The sequence below is a fragment of the Rhododendron vialii genome, chromosome 4a (assembly GCF_030253575.1).
Source record: "Rhododendron vialii isolate Sample 1 chromosome 4a, ASM3025357v1".
NCBI classification, from domain to species: domain Eukaryota; kingdom Viridiplantae; phylum Streptophyta; class Magnoliopsida; order Ericales; family Ericaceae; genus Rhododendron; species Rhododendron vialii.
Window position 1 is genome coordinate 34,060,410 of NC_080560.1, and position 14,124 is coordinate 34,074,533.

General features: G+C 38.2%; 2 protein-coding genes across 4 annotated transcripts; both read left to right on the plus strand.

Moving 5' to 3' along the window:
* Positions 1–516: 516 nt before the first annotated feature.
* Positions 517–6,645, plus strand: LOC131324853 (annexin D5). Its single transcript, XM_058357017.1, has 6 exons — positions 517–675; positions 2,788–2,933; positions 3,101–3,319; positions 4,990–5,205; positions 5,313–5,402; positions 6,036–6,645. The coding sequence occupies exons 1-6, from the start codon at positions 600–602 to the stop codon at positions 6,234–6,236; spliced, it is 948 nt and encodes a 315-aa protein (XP_058213000.1). The 5' UTR covers positions 517–599; the 3' UTR covers positions 6,237–6,645.
* A 1,105-nt stretch (positions 6,646–7,750) lies between these two features.
* Positions 7,751–10,185, plus strand: LOC131324852 (purple acid phosphatase 3-like). Of its 3 annotated transcripts, XM_058357016.1 has the most exons (8): positions 7,751–7,880; positions 8,091–8,200; positions 8,635–8,791; positions 8,863–8,970; positions 9,071–9,201; positions 9,280–9,408; positions 9,609–9,676; positions 9,908–10,185. In XM_058357016.1, exons 3-8 carry the CDS (start codon positions 8,635–8,637, stop codon positions 10,125–10,127), a joined length of 813 nt encoding a protein of 270 aa, XP_058212999.1. In that variant the 5' UTR covers positions 7,751–7,880; positions 8,091–8,200; the 3' UTR covers positions 10,128–10,185. The 3 variants fall into 3 exon arrangements, with proteins under 3 accessions (XP_058212999.1, XP_058212997.1, XP_058212998.1); XM_058357014.1 differs by lacking the exon at positions 7,751–7,880 and having other exon boundaries at positions 7,887–8,200; XM_058357015.1 differs by lacking the exon at positions 7,751–7,880 and having other exon boundaries at positions 7,887–8,200; positions 9,074–9,201.
* Positions 10,186–14,124: the final 3,939 nt, after the last annotated feature.

Here is a 14,124-nt window from a genome sequence, read left to right on the forward strand (position 1 = left end):
ACCACCTAAAGGCGATTCCTAAGGTAATTAGGCTCCGTTCCGGAACGTAAAATAAGTCCTTATTTTTTAAGAAGGCAATTTCAAGCTCAAAAATAATGAGTTTATTGAAATCTAAAAATATGCAATATGAATCTAATTTGAAAGATCTCGATGAGATCTTTTATACGGTGAAAAAAAATTTAAAAAATTATTTTTTATTTACACTATTTTTTAGTTTGAAAATATGAAATAAGTATTTATTTTTTAAGAATGTGTTGTGGAACGGGGCTTTATCCCGTTCCACTTTTTCAAAAAAACCTTTCTTTTTAAAAAGAAGGTAATTTCAAACTCAAATATAATGAAAATAAAAAATAATTTTTTAATTTTTTTTTGCACCGAGTTTAAAAGATCTCAATGAGATTTATCAAACAAAATTCATATTAATAGAAAAATTATTTGTATAAACACATAATTTATAATTTTTGACCTTAAAATTTGTCATCTTTGAAAAAAGGTAACTTTTTTCAAAAGTGGAACAACCTCGATCATCGTTGCTATTTGCGAGGTTTTCTAACCCGGTCCTCATTTGAGAGAGAGAGAGAGAGAGAGAGAGAGAAAGAATGTCCACGGTGACTGTTCCTCCGGTGTTAACTTCCGCCCGTGACGATGCCATCCAGTTGCACCGCGCTTTCAAGGGTAACGACAATGAACCTCTCTTTGCTTCGATAGGTTTCTTCTTTGTGCTCAATTGATTATTAATTCCGCACGGTCATCTTCTTCGTTTGGGTTGACCACGTTTCATTGCAATATTTTCCTTTTTTCTGTGCCCTAATTACGAGTCTGCCCCACTTTTTCTGCCATGCCATGTTGATTTCTTGACCCTTCGGTTTCTTGTTTCTTCTCTCTCCATCTGTGTGTGTGTTATTAAGGAATTCACACTTCCGCTTAGTGTTGGGCTTGCAAGGCCTGATTTGATTTCGGTTGCACTTCTCTGACTATTCGGGGGCCGCCCCGAAATATAGATGGGGGTATTAGTGTATTGCGGTAATTGGTGATGTATACTTAATGAGGATAATGTTAGACTTCGTGTTTGCACTTGGGAGCATTTCCCCCACTCCCTTGAGAACCAAAGACTATGCAGTCTCTGGAATATTTCAAGCAAAGTTCTTGGTACTTAATTTTTGTAGTTTTTTTGGTAGAATGTAGTGAGGAGTTTCCTTTGTAAAGGTTTTTTGTACAGTGGGTTGATCTCCCCTTGTTTTGCGTTGGTTGGTATAAAATGCGCAACTTCCCAAAAAAAAAAAAATCTAAGTTATAAATACTTGCTAGTTTGTGCTCTATTTATTCGAATTACATAGTGGAATTGGTGTGAGCCATGGATGTACTCAACCACACAATTTGGAATCACGTAAATAAATGTGTCTTGTGTTCTTGTTTTGTTCTCCATTATTCTTCGTGCTGTGTGTTTGCTGTTTTGGCTGTTTTTTCTCAACACTTGGGAGACAGACGCTGAGCGCTGCATTTAGCTCTTAGACTGAATTAACTCTAACCGGAGCTGGTCAAGGTTTATCTAATTAGTGTCAACCACATGTGCGTATATATCATGCGCCTTGGTTTACAATCAATACAATTACAATCCCAAGATCACATAGTCCCGACAATAGCAATAAGATGCATCAAAAGATCACTGCCATTCACCTAAGACTACCAACAAATCCCCTTTTTTACTCTCAGGGGCTGACCATGATCAAAATTGAAACAAAAAATTGATCCGACACATACATTTTGGCACGTCACATTGGAATGGAAAATGATCCATAATTTCCTCCCCACTTAAGCACCTTGAACACAAGTCATCCGCCTCCAAGCCTCTTGTTCTGAAAACATGTTTAACATGAAGAATTAGAATGGATAATCTTCCAAACGAACAGTTACAACTTAGGGAGAATTTGTAGCATCCATAACCTCTTCCACATGTCAACCATTTGACCTTGATCAGAAACTAGTTCAGGAAACTTCTTTGGAAGCCCGGAAAATATGTTGAACTGAGGAAAATATTACAATGCCTTGCAGCTTCCCAATTGCAAAACTGCAGACTCACAGAGCATCTCCGATCAAGTGCTACATGTCCATTTTAGAGCACCAAACCACTATACCAACCAGTCTCTTGAGTCCCTAAAAGAGGACTCCAACCTGAAAGTCTAAATATGAACGCTCCTTAAAAAATGAATCATCTCTCTATGTCATCTTATCCATTGCTTATCTTTCAAAAATTCATTTAACTTCTAGGTTATGCAGTTGATTTTCACAAAGTAGCACTCTATTCTGCTTTTTATTGTGAATGTTGGTGGCATTATCCTAATATCCTCTAAAATATGAGGTTGGAGAATAAGGTGTCCCTTTCATTGGAAAGCTTGATATACATTTTTAGGTTCATTTACCTCATTTTCTCCTTATGTAAGGACTAAGGAGTTTTGAACAATTTAAAATCATAGTGTACCTTCCTCGCTTTGAGAGCATTACACTGTCGGGAGGGGCTAATGAGTTTTTTTCTCCAAAGCTGAAAATGAAAAAAAAGTCGAGAACCTCTAAGGTGTCTAACATCTAAGATGAATCATGTAATAGCTGTGTAATACTTTTGAGATTTGTGCCATCAGATTAATGGTTTTCTAGTCCGCACTTTTAGTCTTCCCTGTAATGACCAGGTTTCTGCATATAAGTACATGCCATGTTGGCATGTTGCGTATTGCTGGTCGGATGGAACTTAAGTGCAGAAGTCATTGCTAATGCTTAATTCTGTTTAATCAGGGTTTGGCTGTGACACTACCACAGTTGTAAATATTCTTGCTCATCGCAATTCGGCACAGCGTGCTATGATACGGCAGGAGTATAGAACTATGTATTCTGAAGACCTTGACAATCGCTTGTCTTCAGAGCTTAGCGGCGATGTTAAGGTATTAAGAGGAGGGCATTGTTTCATCACTACCTTTGGCAAAATGTTTCTTCTTCATAATAGTGAACTTCCAATCACGGGGAAGCATATAAAATCACAAATTGTGTTTCTATGGGCAGTTATTTAAACAACTCAAAACTGCTACCTATTCTTTTTAAATTGTTTCAGAGAGCAGTGTGTCTTTGGATGCACGATCCGGCAGGTCGTGATGCAACCCTCTTGAGGAAGGCTTTAAGTGGAGATATCATCAATCTCAGAACGGCTGCTGAGGTGATATGTTCTCGTACTGCATCCCAGATACAACAATTGAAACAAGTTTATCATGCAATGTTTGGTGCTTACCTTGAGCATGATATTGAATATCAAGCATCTGGTGACCTTAAAAAGGTTCTCTCTCTCTCGTTCTAACACAGACAGCCAAATGAACGCAAGTTGGATTCATTTATGGTGCCGAGCTCCACCTATTTTAATTCGGTGTCAGCAACTGAAGTGTCAAACTTGAATATACTCACGGGCCTGCACATTTTCAATATCAGTTTCGAATGGGAGGAATATATCCTTGTAACCTAATTTATCCCCGAAAATTCTGATTTCTCTATTGGTCACTTTATAAAGATGACCGGGTTTATTCTTAAGGCTTTGTTCATTACTTTTTGTCACAGGGCTACTCTTTTTGTTGCAGCGAAACCTTTCCCTATTTGGAGTTTATGACTCCACCCAATCCAAACCCGCCATACTTTGACTATCCGAGTGTTTGACTGAGCATGAGCATCGAACTTGAATCTGATATACAACTCTAAATACATTACGTACCCGCTGGTTTGACCATGAGCATCGAATTTGACTATAAATCCAAGGTGACCAAATATCCGGTGTTTGGTTAAATATTTACTCCATGGATTAAACATGCGAGTCGACGGATATATAATCTCACTTCGTGTGTGATGTACAATACCATGAAGGTTTTGTATTATTGGTCCGATCACTGTTAGTCCTGTCGGATTGTTATTCTTTACCAATAGTCGCGTCAAACAAATGGGCCCTATGATTAGAAGAAGTGTTGGTGTGGGGCTCCTATTTGACATGAATGCATTCCTCCATAAATGAGTGTGCTATTTAGTTGGGCACTGAAGATTGTGTTTGTGGTTCAGTAAATTACTAACCCTCAAGGGCCAAGGCTATGAGAATATGGGGCAAAAAGGATGAGATTTTGAACTTCCGTAAAATAATGGTCCATCCTTGACTCATTGGCTGATGGAATATATTGGAGTTTTCAGGGACTTTAATGGCCCATCTGGGATTGATTAAGTCATGAATCTGCATAACTCTATGAAGCTGGCCTTTATTAATCTTAGAAATAACGATACTTCTAAATGGGTGCTGTGTGCTTGTCGGATGAACGCTTCGTGTCAAATATCGGGCACTCCTCCAGCCCGGTCTTATTATTTTACTTTTCTCGAACTGAATGCGCTTCAGAAATTGGACACTGACCACATGGGATTGAGAAACGCAACACACATTACAAGCTTGTAGATTATCTCTTTTGACTTTAAGATCAATGTAGGGTCTCTTTTGATAACTTGTCATTTAAATGTTTTATTTGTATGAATTTAGTGTGATGTTGTAAGCCTTGAATGATAAATATTGGCAGTGTGTGTGTGTGTGTGTGTGTGTGTGTGTGTATTTGCCAAATGATGTATGGTGAGGTGAATAATGTTGATGTTATTCCATGGATATTTATGTAGTATCTTTTCACAACCTTTGATAAATTGACTGTCTACATCCCAGATTATCAATATGTATAAGTACATTTACAGTTCCCTCTTTTTTTTCTTGAAAATTTTATTATGGAAAGCCCATGTTCGGTCATTGACTTGGTGTCTATGTTCGTGCTACTTAGATGGCAATTCTAGACGTGTAACAATTGTTTTTTGTTAGCATGGGTAATGAACTTCCCCACTTTGAGCATTCCTCTCTTATTGATATCCATACTGAACTTTTAGACCGATAAAATGATTCACTAGGATTGATTTATTGTATTGAATTGGTTCTTGTAGCTGCTGCTTGCATATGTTGGTATACTACGTTATGAAGGCCCAGAAAGTGACAGAATGATGGCAGAGAATGATGCCAAAGCTCTCTTTAAAGCTGGAGAGAAGAGATTAGGAACTGATGAGAACACTTTCATACGTGTTTTCAGTGAAAGAAGCAGGGCACATTTGGGTGCTGTTAGTTCTGCTTACCACAGTATGTACGGGAGTTCATTGAAAAAGGTGAATCTCCAATCTGCAACCCTATCTTGACTTCAATGCCATTCTTATGCGGCTTCGTCTTCATGAACAAGTGCATCTTTTTAAACAGGCTTGAACTGTTGTTTCAGGCAGTAAAGAAGGAAATGTCTGGGGACTTTGAGTTTGCCCTTTTAACAATCCTACAATGTGCTGAAAATCCTGGGAAGTTCTTTGCAAAGGTAGTAAAATAACAGTTTTCTGTTGAAAATTGTCCTTCCTACAGAAATTCTAAAACCTGCAAAAACGTCTTATAGATTTTTAAGATGTGGAGTCCTGAGTCCAATAAAATCTGAGTACTGTACTTTCATAAGAGGAATAGTTTGCTGCATCATATCTTGAAGGCATTTCTCTTCATTTCAAAAATTGATGACAGTTCATTTCTTTGTAGTCTCTTTGAGCCATATGTTTTACTTGTTTGTATGTGGAATTATTGGTGTAGTAACATGTAATCATATTCATTCTGAATGGAACGCGTCTAGTAACTTCTTGTAGCAGAATTCGGAATTGCCAAAAAGATAAGAGCAAAAGGTGTTTTTTCTCCTTCCATGAGTTTTTGAACCATATTCAAATTTCGTTCCCAAAAAATTGTGATTTGTTAATAAATGAGTTGCGCCCACCCTGACCACCACCAAAGAAGAGGAAAACAAAGAACAGGAATAGAGAAGGAATATGTCGTACAGATGTACACCTTGTATACTCCTGAATGTGGAAAAAGATATATATGGTGCTTAATTTTGTATGAATTTTAGCTTTTCACCCCATTCCTAGTATCTATGACATGAAGGAGATGTTAATGTTATCAAAATGCGCAGGCATTGCACAAGGCAATGAAGGGCATGGGAACAGACGACTCGACACTTATTAGGGTTATTGTGACAAGGGCTGAAATCGATATGCAGTACATAAAGGCGGAGTACCGCAAGAAACATGGGAAGTCATTGAACGATGCTGTTCACTCAGAGACATCTGGACATTACAGGGCCTTTCTTCTCGCTCTGTTAGGCCCGAATTAGACTAGGTATCCAAAAGGGATTGTGTAAGATAAGGTGTGGATCTTGCTTGTTGATAACAATAAAACATTACAAGAGAACAGACTTGTGATTAAGGTTCATTTGGGGCTGTTTCAGAACAGACCGGTGTTGTGTTTTGTTAGGTTGATCTCGTCCCACGAATGCAGTGTAAGTGAGAAGGAATAGACAACTTGTCGTTTTACAGGCGTATTGGGTACAACTGAATGGACACTCCTGCTCAACTTCTAAAGGTCCTGCAGTTTCTTGACGACCCTGCGTGTCGTTTCCTTCTTTTGTTTTGTTTTGGTTCTTCTTGTTTTAGTTCGTGTGTGATTTGAGTTGGTTGATGATGTATGATGTAAATTCGGTTGCTACATTGTGTATGAATAGGACGAATTATTTGCTGTTGTCATGTTGTGTATGTGTTTGCAGAGAGAGAGAGAGGGAGAGAGAGAGAGAGAGAGAGAGAGAGAGATCCAATTGGGAATTTTTCTTCCATGTCTGACTTGAACAAAGTAGTTTTGTTTTCGGCAATTATGCAAACCACTTTTGTGACACAGCTTCGAAAAATTGGTTACACCCAGTGGACACTTTAACAAACAAATTTTAGGGAGTGCGTTAGATGAAGTTAAAACTAGGTAGTCAGTTTGAAAAACTCGACGGCAAGCACTTTGTGGGTAGTTTGTTTTCTGAATATTAAAACCCTGAACTTGGGATGTAATTGGAAGGCTTTCAATTATGCAAGGTTATGAGGTTCGATCAATTCTAAAGTACAATAGCAAAAAGATTTAAAAAGAGAAGAAATTAGTAAAGGTTGCGAGGTTTGATTGATTCAAGAGTACAATAGCAAAAAGATTTAAAAAGAGAACAAATTAATAAGGTTGCAGAGTAGGGTGGAGTTAGAATTTTAAAAATTACAAAAATGGGTCATCAAAATGCTACATAGGTTAGCAAAAGTTATATTTAGTGAAAAAAGAGAGATGATGAGTGGGTTGGGATGCTTGAGATAGTGTTAAAAACTAGGCTAGCAAAAGTTATATTTAGTGAAAAAAAAGAGATGATGAGTGGGTTGGGATGCTTGAGATAGTGTTAAAAACTAGGTAGATAGTTTGAAAAACTCGATGGCAACCACTTTAGAATATGGTTTCTTTGCAGTTTGTTGTTAGGACTGCAGAGTGCTATCCGTGTAATCCTTGTTGTCCAAAAGTATTTTTAACGGTTCAGATTTTAAAAGAATTTATTTTTTTAAATCTAGACTGTTGATGCAAAGATGAACGGCTACAATGAAACGACAGAGACCTCTCTGTAGTCCAACTACAGAGAAGCCGTGTCCATCACTTTATGCTTAGTTTGTTTTCCAAATATCAAAACCCTGAACCCAGGATGTAATTGAAAGGCTTCCAATTGGATGGCTCTACAACCATGTAGCCAGTGCAGATAGCTTTTTCTGGGGGGAGGATTATCCACCACTGGGTATTTTTGAAACAAACCAATTTCTCCTTGAAATAAGTTCTGCCTGTTAGCATATCTGCAGGAATCACATTAGTGGGTCACCCCAAATATAGGGATCCTCTAAATGGAAAAACCATGCACTTTTTTTTTTCTAGGCTCCAAACAAGCTGTTGGCCCATTGATTACGTATAAAGGGTAGGATATTCTTGGGTCATGCCAATATTCTCTGTTTAACTGTTATCTGCTTTCCTTCCTTCTTTTATGGAACTTTGTTGATATAAATCGAACCCGAATCGGTTGAAGCAGAAGCCACGGTCGCCATGACTTGTTTTCAGAAGCAGGCCTCCTTATTTGTTCTTAAATGGACCTTTGTTTTCTGGCTTAATGCTGTGTCCAGTTTTGCAGAGCTTCAGAGGTTTACACATCCAGGAAAGGGTGATGGGACCCTTAGTTTCTTGGCTGTTGGAGATTGGGGCAGGGACGGGCTGTACAACCAGTCTGAGGTTGCTTTTCAGGTTCGAAATCTCTCTTTCATATATTTTTTTTTGGGTAAATGTAATCCTCTTTTTCATTTAGTATTGTTAATAATAGATGTTCTTACAGTGGAAATGGCTGCCTGGTTGCCTATGGAATTTTTTCTTTCTTCCTAGGCACCGAGACTGTATGTTCTTATAATTAGTCAAGTGATGCTATGGTGACCGCAATTGATAACTGTGTTGCGTTGAGTTTTGTCATCCCTGCATTGATAACAAACTTGATAGGTGGGATTCGTATCACATTGTATGCAAAACAAGGTCGACAAAATGTGGTTACTGTAGCAGTATTGGAAATACTTGACAAATCCAAGATTCAAATAGAGCCCAAGAAAACTTGGTTAAGCAATATCATTATGATCATTTTTACCTAGCACAAACATGCTTTCTCTAAACTTGACAAGCTTTTGTTGCAGATGGGAAGGATCGGAGAGGAACTAGACTTAGATTTCGTAGTGTCTACAGGTGACAACTTTTACGACAATGGATTGAAGGCTGTAAATGATCCAGCATTTCGCGAGTCGTTTTCAGAAATTTACTCCTACAAGAGCCTTCGAAAGCCATGGTACAGCGGTGAGTTCAAATTTGGAATAGTGAATTCTCAATTCCAGGAGCATCCTCTCATATGGTTTTCCTTGTTGCAGTTCTGGGGAATCATGACTACAGAGGAGATGTAAAGGCTCAGTTGGACCCCATTCTCAGAAGGATCGATAGAAGATGGTTTTGCTTGAGATCTTTTGTACTCAATGCAGGTGGACTTGTTACCTTCATTTTCATTTTCTTTTCATTAAGAAAAATGACTTTCCGTAATTTATTCATTATCGTTTTGCATATTTTTCTTGTTTTTTGCAGCAGAAATTGCAGACTTCTTCTTTGTGGACACGACGCCCTTTGTTGATGCCTACTTCAATGAGCCAGAAGACCATATATATGATTGGAGAGGAATATATCCTCGTGAGACGTACGTTTCCAATCTTCTAAAGGTAACCACATATCCCTTGGATAACACCTGAACTAGCATGATTCACCGTAAATTAACCCAGTGATGACTTTGGAATAAGGATTTGAACTCAGCATTGAGAGAGTCAACTGCGAAATGGAAAATCGTCGTTGGCCACCATTCAATCAGAAGTGTAGGTCATCACGGTGATACTCACGAACTTGTTCACCGGCTCCTTCCGATCCTTGAGGTAATTCGATCATCAGTCTCTACTGAAATAGAATTTCTTCGAAGACTACTCCGAGGTTTTTCCAATTCGCCCTTTCCTTGAAGCATGCTTTTTTAATCCAGTGTTCTGGCGGTTGTTCGTGTATAACTTAATATCTGTGTTGGGTGAAGATACAATTTGACATTTTCCTTGACATGCTTGAGCTTACTGATGGATTTCAGGCCAACAATGTCGATTTTTACATGAACGGGCACGACCATTGCCTTGAACGGATCAGTTGCCACAATAGGTGCGTTTCTAGATACGATTCATTTGGTTCTTGGACATGTCTAGTAATTTGCTCAAGAAAAAAGAATAGCATCTAGGAAAAACATTGTTTTTCTCGATCTGCTTTTGTTTTTCCTTCCAAAAATCGATCTCTAATTCTTTAACTCAAAGACCCAAACACACACGAAGTGTCTGGGTCACGAAATTCTCTGTCCGAGGGATTTTGCTAATGAAATCGACTACGCAAATGCAGTCGGATCCAGTTTCTAACCAGCGGAGCTGGTTCCAAGGCATGGAGGGGTGATGAAAAATTGCGCAACGATTGCACAGTGCATTTCTTCTACGACGGTCAAGGTTTCATGTCAGTGCAACTGAGTAGCACCAACGGCCAAATGCGTTTCTACGATGTTGACGGGAAGGCGATGTATCAGTGGAATGTCACACGGCAGCTTCACTTTCACTCAGAGATGTGATTTTTGGTTTCGACACGTCCATGAATATTCTGTGAATAAATATATACCTAGTTAGCTCTATGTTACTCTTGTACAAGCTTTAGCCTTGCGTGTTAAAATTCTGTATTGCGGGACGGAGGGAGGACTAGAAAAGCCTGGTTAAGGGTAAAAAATCAGAAAGTCTACACACACAGCAGATCTGTGCACAGATTTTGTTGTGGGGCCCATCACGGGTCCTACACAAATCATCAGAGCCGTTCATTAAATGTAAAACATTTTTTCAAATGTTTCCGTAAAAAATAAGCTCAATCCAATACCAATAGGTGCTCGATCCAACCATATAACTTTTCATTATCTGAAAATCTAAATGAAAAGTTAAATGGTTGGATGAAGCACCTATTGGTATCGGATTGAGCTTATTTTTTACGGGGACCCTTGAAAAAATGTTTTACATTTAATGAACAGCTCGGATGATTTGTGTGGGACCCGTGGTGGGCCCCACAATGAAATCTATGCACAATCTGTGCACAGATCTGCTGTGTATGTAGCAGGACTCGTAAAAAATTTCGCAAAATATCAAAACTAGTATTCGGCTCAATCAAGCAATATTTCTGGTAAGACAAAAATGACTGGTGAGATTCAACGTACGTATCGATTCAACTCACCCATGAGCCTTAAGTGACGAAAAAACCTTCCATGAGATCAAACTTCCTGTCCAATTTGTCGAAGATGGAGAGAATAGCGGATAGGATCCAACGAAGAAAGACCTACGCCCAAACTCTTTACAAAGGCCACCGAAGTACAATACCTCACACAAAACTCACACCACCAACATCAAAAAAAAAAAAAACATAATACATCCAAAAGGATTAAGAAGACCCCTGAAGGGAGAAACACCCTTGGTTCAAAAAAAAAAAAGAGAATCACTCTCAAGTGGGACATCACAACAGAAAACTAGAAAGAAAAAAGAAAACCACTGACGGTGTCGGATCAGAAAATTCAACCTTCTTTTTTCCAAATCAACTCCAGATCAGACTCTGTTCTCCAACCTCTTGACTCCGAAGGAAGGAGAGTGACGACCTATGCAAATGAGAGAGAGAGAGAGTAGTTTCGATACAAGATTTTGGGCGGCTGCTAATTCTCATTGTACAGGAATCGTGCAATGGTCGATGAGAGAGAGAATGGCGACGGTGGAGGTGTGCCAGAGATGGAGGAGGTGGTCAGGTGGGAGTCAAGGAGGTGGACAGACAAGAGAAAGAGGCGCAAGTTGGACTGTCGGGAGTGTTAGATTAGGGTTTTGTTTTAAATTTGTGTTTTTGTACTCTTTTTGTTTATTAACTTTGGGTGGATCGGTTTGGTTTGAACCGGATCTGATCTGCATCCGACCCAATCCACCAATTGGAGGTATTTTGAATCAACTTTCTTCCGTCCTATACCTTGGTTTGATTTGCGGATGGATTAGTTTGGTAGGTTTTGGTGGTTCGGTTGATCCGCTGGACAACCCTACGTATAAGTTTGAAGCAAAAGATATGTATTATTTTTTGATAACTCAAATGTTCGGGTCAACTTACGCTCATTTCTATTAATCTTGAGAGACCAATTCCAACGCACACTTACAGCAGACCTATAAAAATCAAAAGAAAGTTCTGTATGAACTCGACCATAAAAAAGTGATAGTACAGCAAAACCCTAGATAAAGTTGTAATGGTCCTACTCTCAAGTTCCACCCTATCCAAGTTAAAGTTGTAAGGCTCATCCGGTCCTACTTTCAAGTTCCACCCTATCCAAGTTAGGATACACCATTAATTTATGAATATCAGAGCATGTGCATGAATTTTCTATTGTCAACCGGTTAGGTAACAGTGATCACTTTTTTTTTTCTTAAATATTATATTATCAGCGGGGTTAGCGAGTACTGTAGTATTCAGTAAGTTAGTCCATAGTAAACTTCAGAGACTATCTCATTTCAACAAAAAAAAAAAAAAAACTTCAGAGACTATCGTGCCCTGGTGACGGTCTGTCTTCGTGGGCAGTAACTATGGCTCAACGAGACATTCCACAGCGGATAGAGAGCTCCTATGATCACGCCCAATGGAAGTTGCTACGTTGGTCGCCTCCTCCCACCCTTTTGTCTGATAAAAAAAAATCTTCAGAGGCTATCTATGACCCTGAGTCTCAAACGCCGACGATGGAGTTTTAACCCTAACCTCCCACATGAGGAGGCAGGGGCTGACCCCTTTGGGGCACGTGGGGTCACATGCCCCCACGCCCTTTTAATTATTTTTTTTTCTACTTCGTGTGTGTATATGTTGAATACATGCAAGTAAGCATTGTTTGGTACAGTGGTAAAGTGTTGACTTTGGGAGCATGAGTTTGTGTGTTCAAATCTCCCATTCACATAAGTTTTTTTTTTTTTTTTTTCCAAAATTTTGGCACTAGAAAATAGTGCGTACGCTCCAACTTTTCTAACCAAGGTTTCCTCCACTCCCTCAACATCTCCGATCATTTGTGTATGCAAAATATGAACTCGCATATTGCATTTGTATACTTTTGATTTCCGAAACTTGTACTCGTAAATTTAAAAATAGAAAAATAAATGATGGACACTTGATAATTTTGTTTTAACGCACATAATCAAGGTGCGTAAGTTTGTCCAAATAGCTAGTTATTAAAATATACTCCCTCCGTCCTAGTTTGTTTGTCCAATTTCGACATACGTGCCTCTTAAAAAATTGTCTATATCTCACAATTTATAATGTTTTACATAATTTCGAAAACATCATATTTTATATCTAATTGAGATCTATCAAATAACATCCATATTGCATATAAAAAATATTATAAATTAAAACATATAGACAATTTTATAAGAGGTCCCAAATAGTAAAAAGGGACAAACAAATTGGGACGGAGGGAGTATATATTTTAAAATTGTTACTTTATCATGAATGTTAAAATTATTTTGGTGTGAACGTGTTTAACTGTAATTCATATATTACGATTAAAAAAAAAAATGGTGCCTCTATTATGTCAAATTTTTGAATCCGTCACTGTGAGAAGAATCAGACGATACCAACTGGGCTAGAGCCCCTACAACATTGATGACTTTAGATAAGAATGGCAAACTTTTGTTTTTATTTATTTATTTATTTCTGACACACTTTAAAGGCTTGAACTTCAGTTAACCCCAAATCACTTCTCCCATATCCCCTGCTAGCTCCCCTCACAACTTCTCTCGACCTCACCTTCCAATCTTTCAGTTGCCACTTGCCAGATAAAGAGCAGCAAAAAAAAAAACAAAGGATAAAGAAAAAGGAGACAGCTCGGAGCTGTGGACTGCACCCGTGCAATCTGGTCAATTTGATTTGATGTACGTGAGACATCATTCTGTATCCTATTGTCCTGATTTTTAAGGTTGACCGTAGTACTTAACGAGCTCTTTAATGTGAATGGATTGGATAACCAATATAAAGGCGAAACAAGATTGGAGTCTACACCCACGGACAGACAAGCCGTTTCCAAAAAAAATCTGTTCGTTGCCAAAAAATGTTCAGAAAGAAATGAACAGGTCAGTGAAAGTAAAATATAATGGTAATTTGTTTACAAAAAAAGTCCATTTATAATTAGTTAAAGAAATTATAAAATGTGATAAAAACACAAATTTTATAAGATATCCTAAGCAATGATCTAAAGTTCCAAAACTTTATTCCACAAGCCCCCACAGGGAAAAAAAGAAAAAAGAAGAAAAAAAAGGTGGGTCCAAAATCAGGTAGGTACGCCAGAAAATATATATTGCTCTCGGCTTTACCTACGGTGGTGGCTCTAAAATTGTTTTTATGAGTGTGATCATGTAACTAGCGCAAGTTACATATAAGAAATTTCACATTTATCGATCTATCACCCGTTTTCACTAATTTTAGTATTTGTAAAATCAAAGAGAACTTCAATACGTTAAACTATATTTTAAAAATCCGAGGCATTAATTTTTTCTTGAGCTTTATCTGTTAAATTGTCTGTT

What these genes read in the sequence shown, in the direction of transcription:
- LOC131324852 (XM_058357014.1), top strand. Translation starts at nt 8,006, where the DNA reads ATGACTTGTTTTCAGAAGCAGGCCTCCTTATTTGTTCTTAAATGGACC. An exon ending in ATCTTTTGTACTCAATGCAG is followed by an intron (nt 8,971 to 9,070) that starts GTGGACTTGTTA and finishes TGTTTTTTGCAG; the next exon opens with CAGAAATTGCAGACTTCTTC. An exon ending in ACGTTTCCAATCTTCTAAAG is followed by an intron (nt 9,202 to 9,279) that starts GTAACCACATAT and finishes CTTTGGAATAAG; the next exon opens with GATTTGAACTCAGCATTGAG.
- LOC131324853 (XM_058357017.1), top strand. Translation starts at nt 600, where the DNA reads ATGTCCACGGTGACTGTTCCTCCGGTGTTAACTTCCGCCCGTGACGAT. An exon ending in GTTGCACCGCGCTTTCAAGG is followed by an intron (nt 676 to 2,787) that starts GTAACGACAATG and finishes CTGTTTAATCAG; the next exon opens with GGTTTGGCTGTGACACTACC. An exon ending in CATCTGGTGACCTTAAAAAG is followed by an intron (nt 3,320 to 4,989) that starts GTTCTCTCTCTC and finishes TGGTTCTTGTAG; the next exon opens with CTGCTGCTTGCATATGTTGG.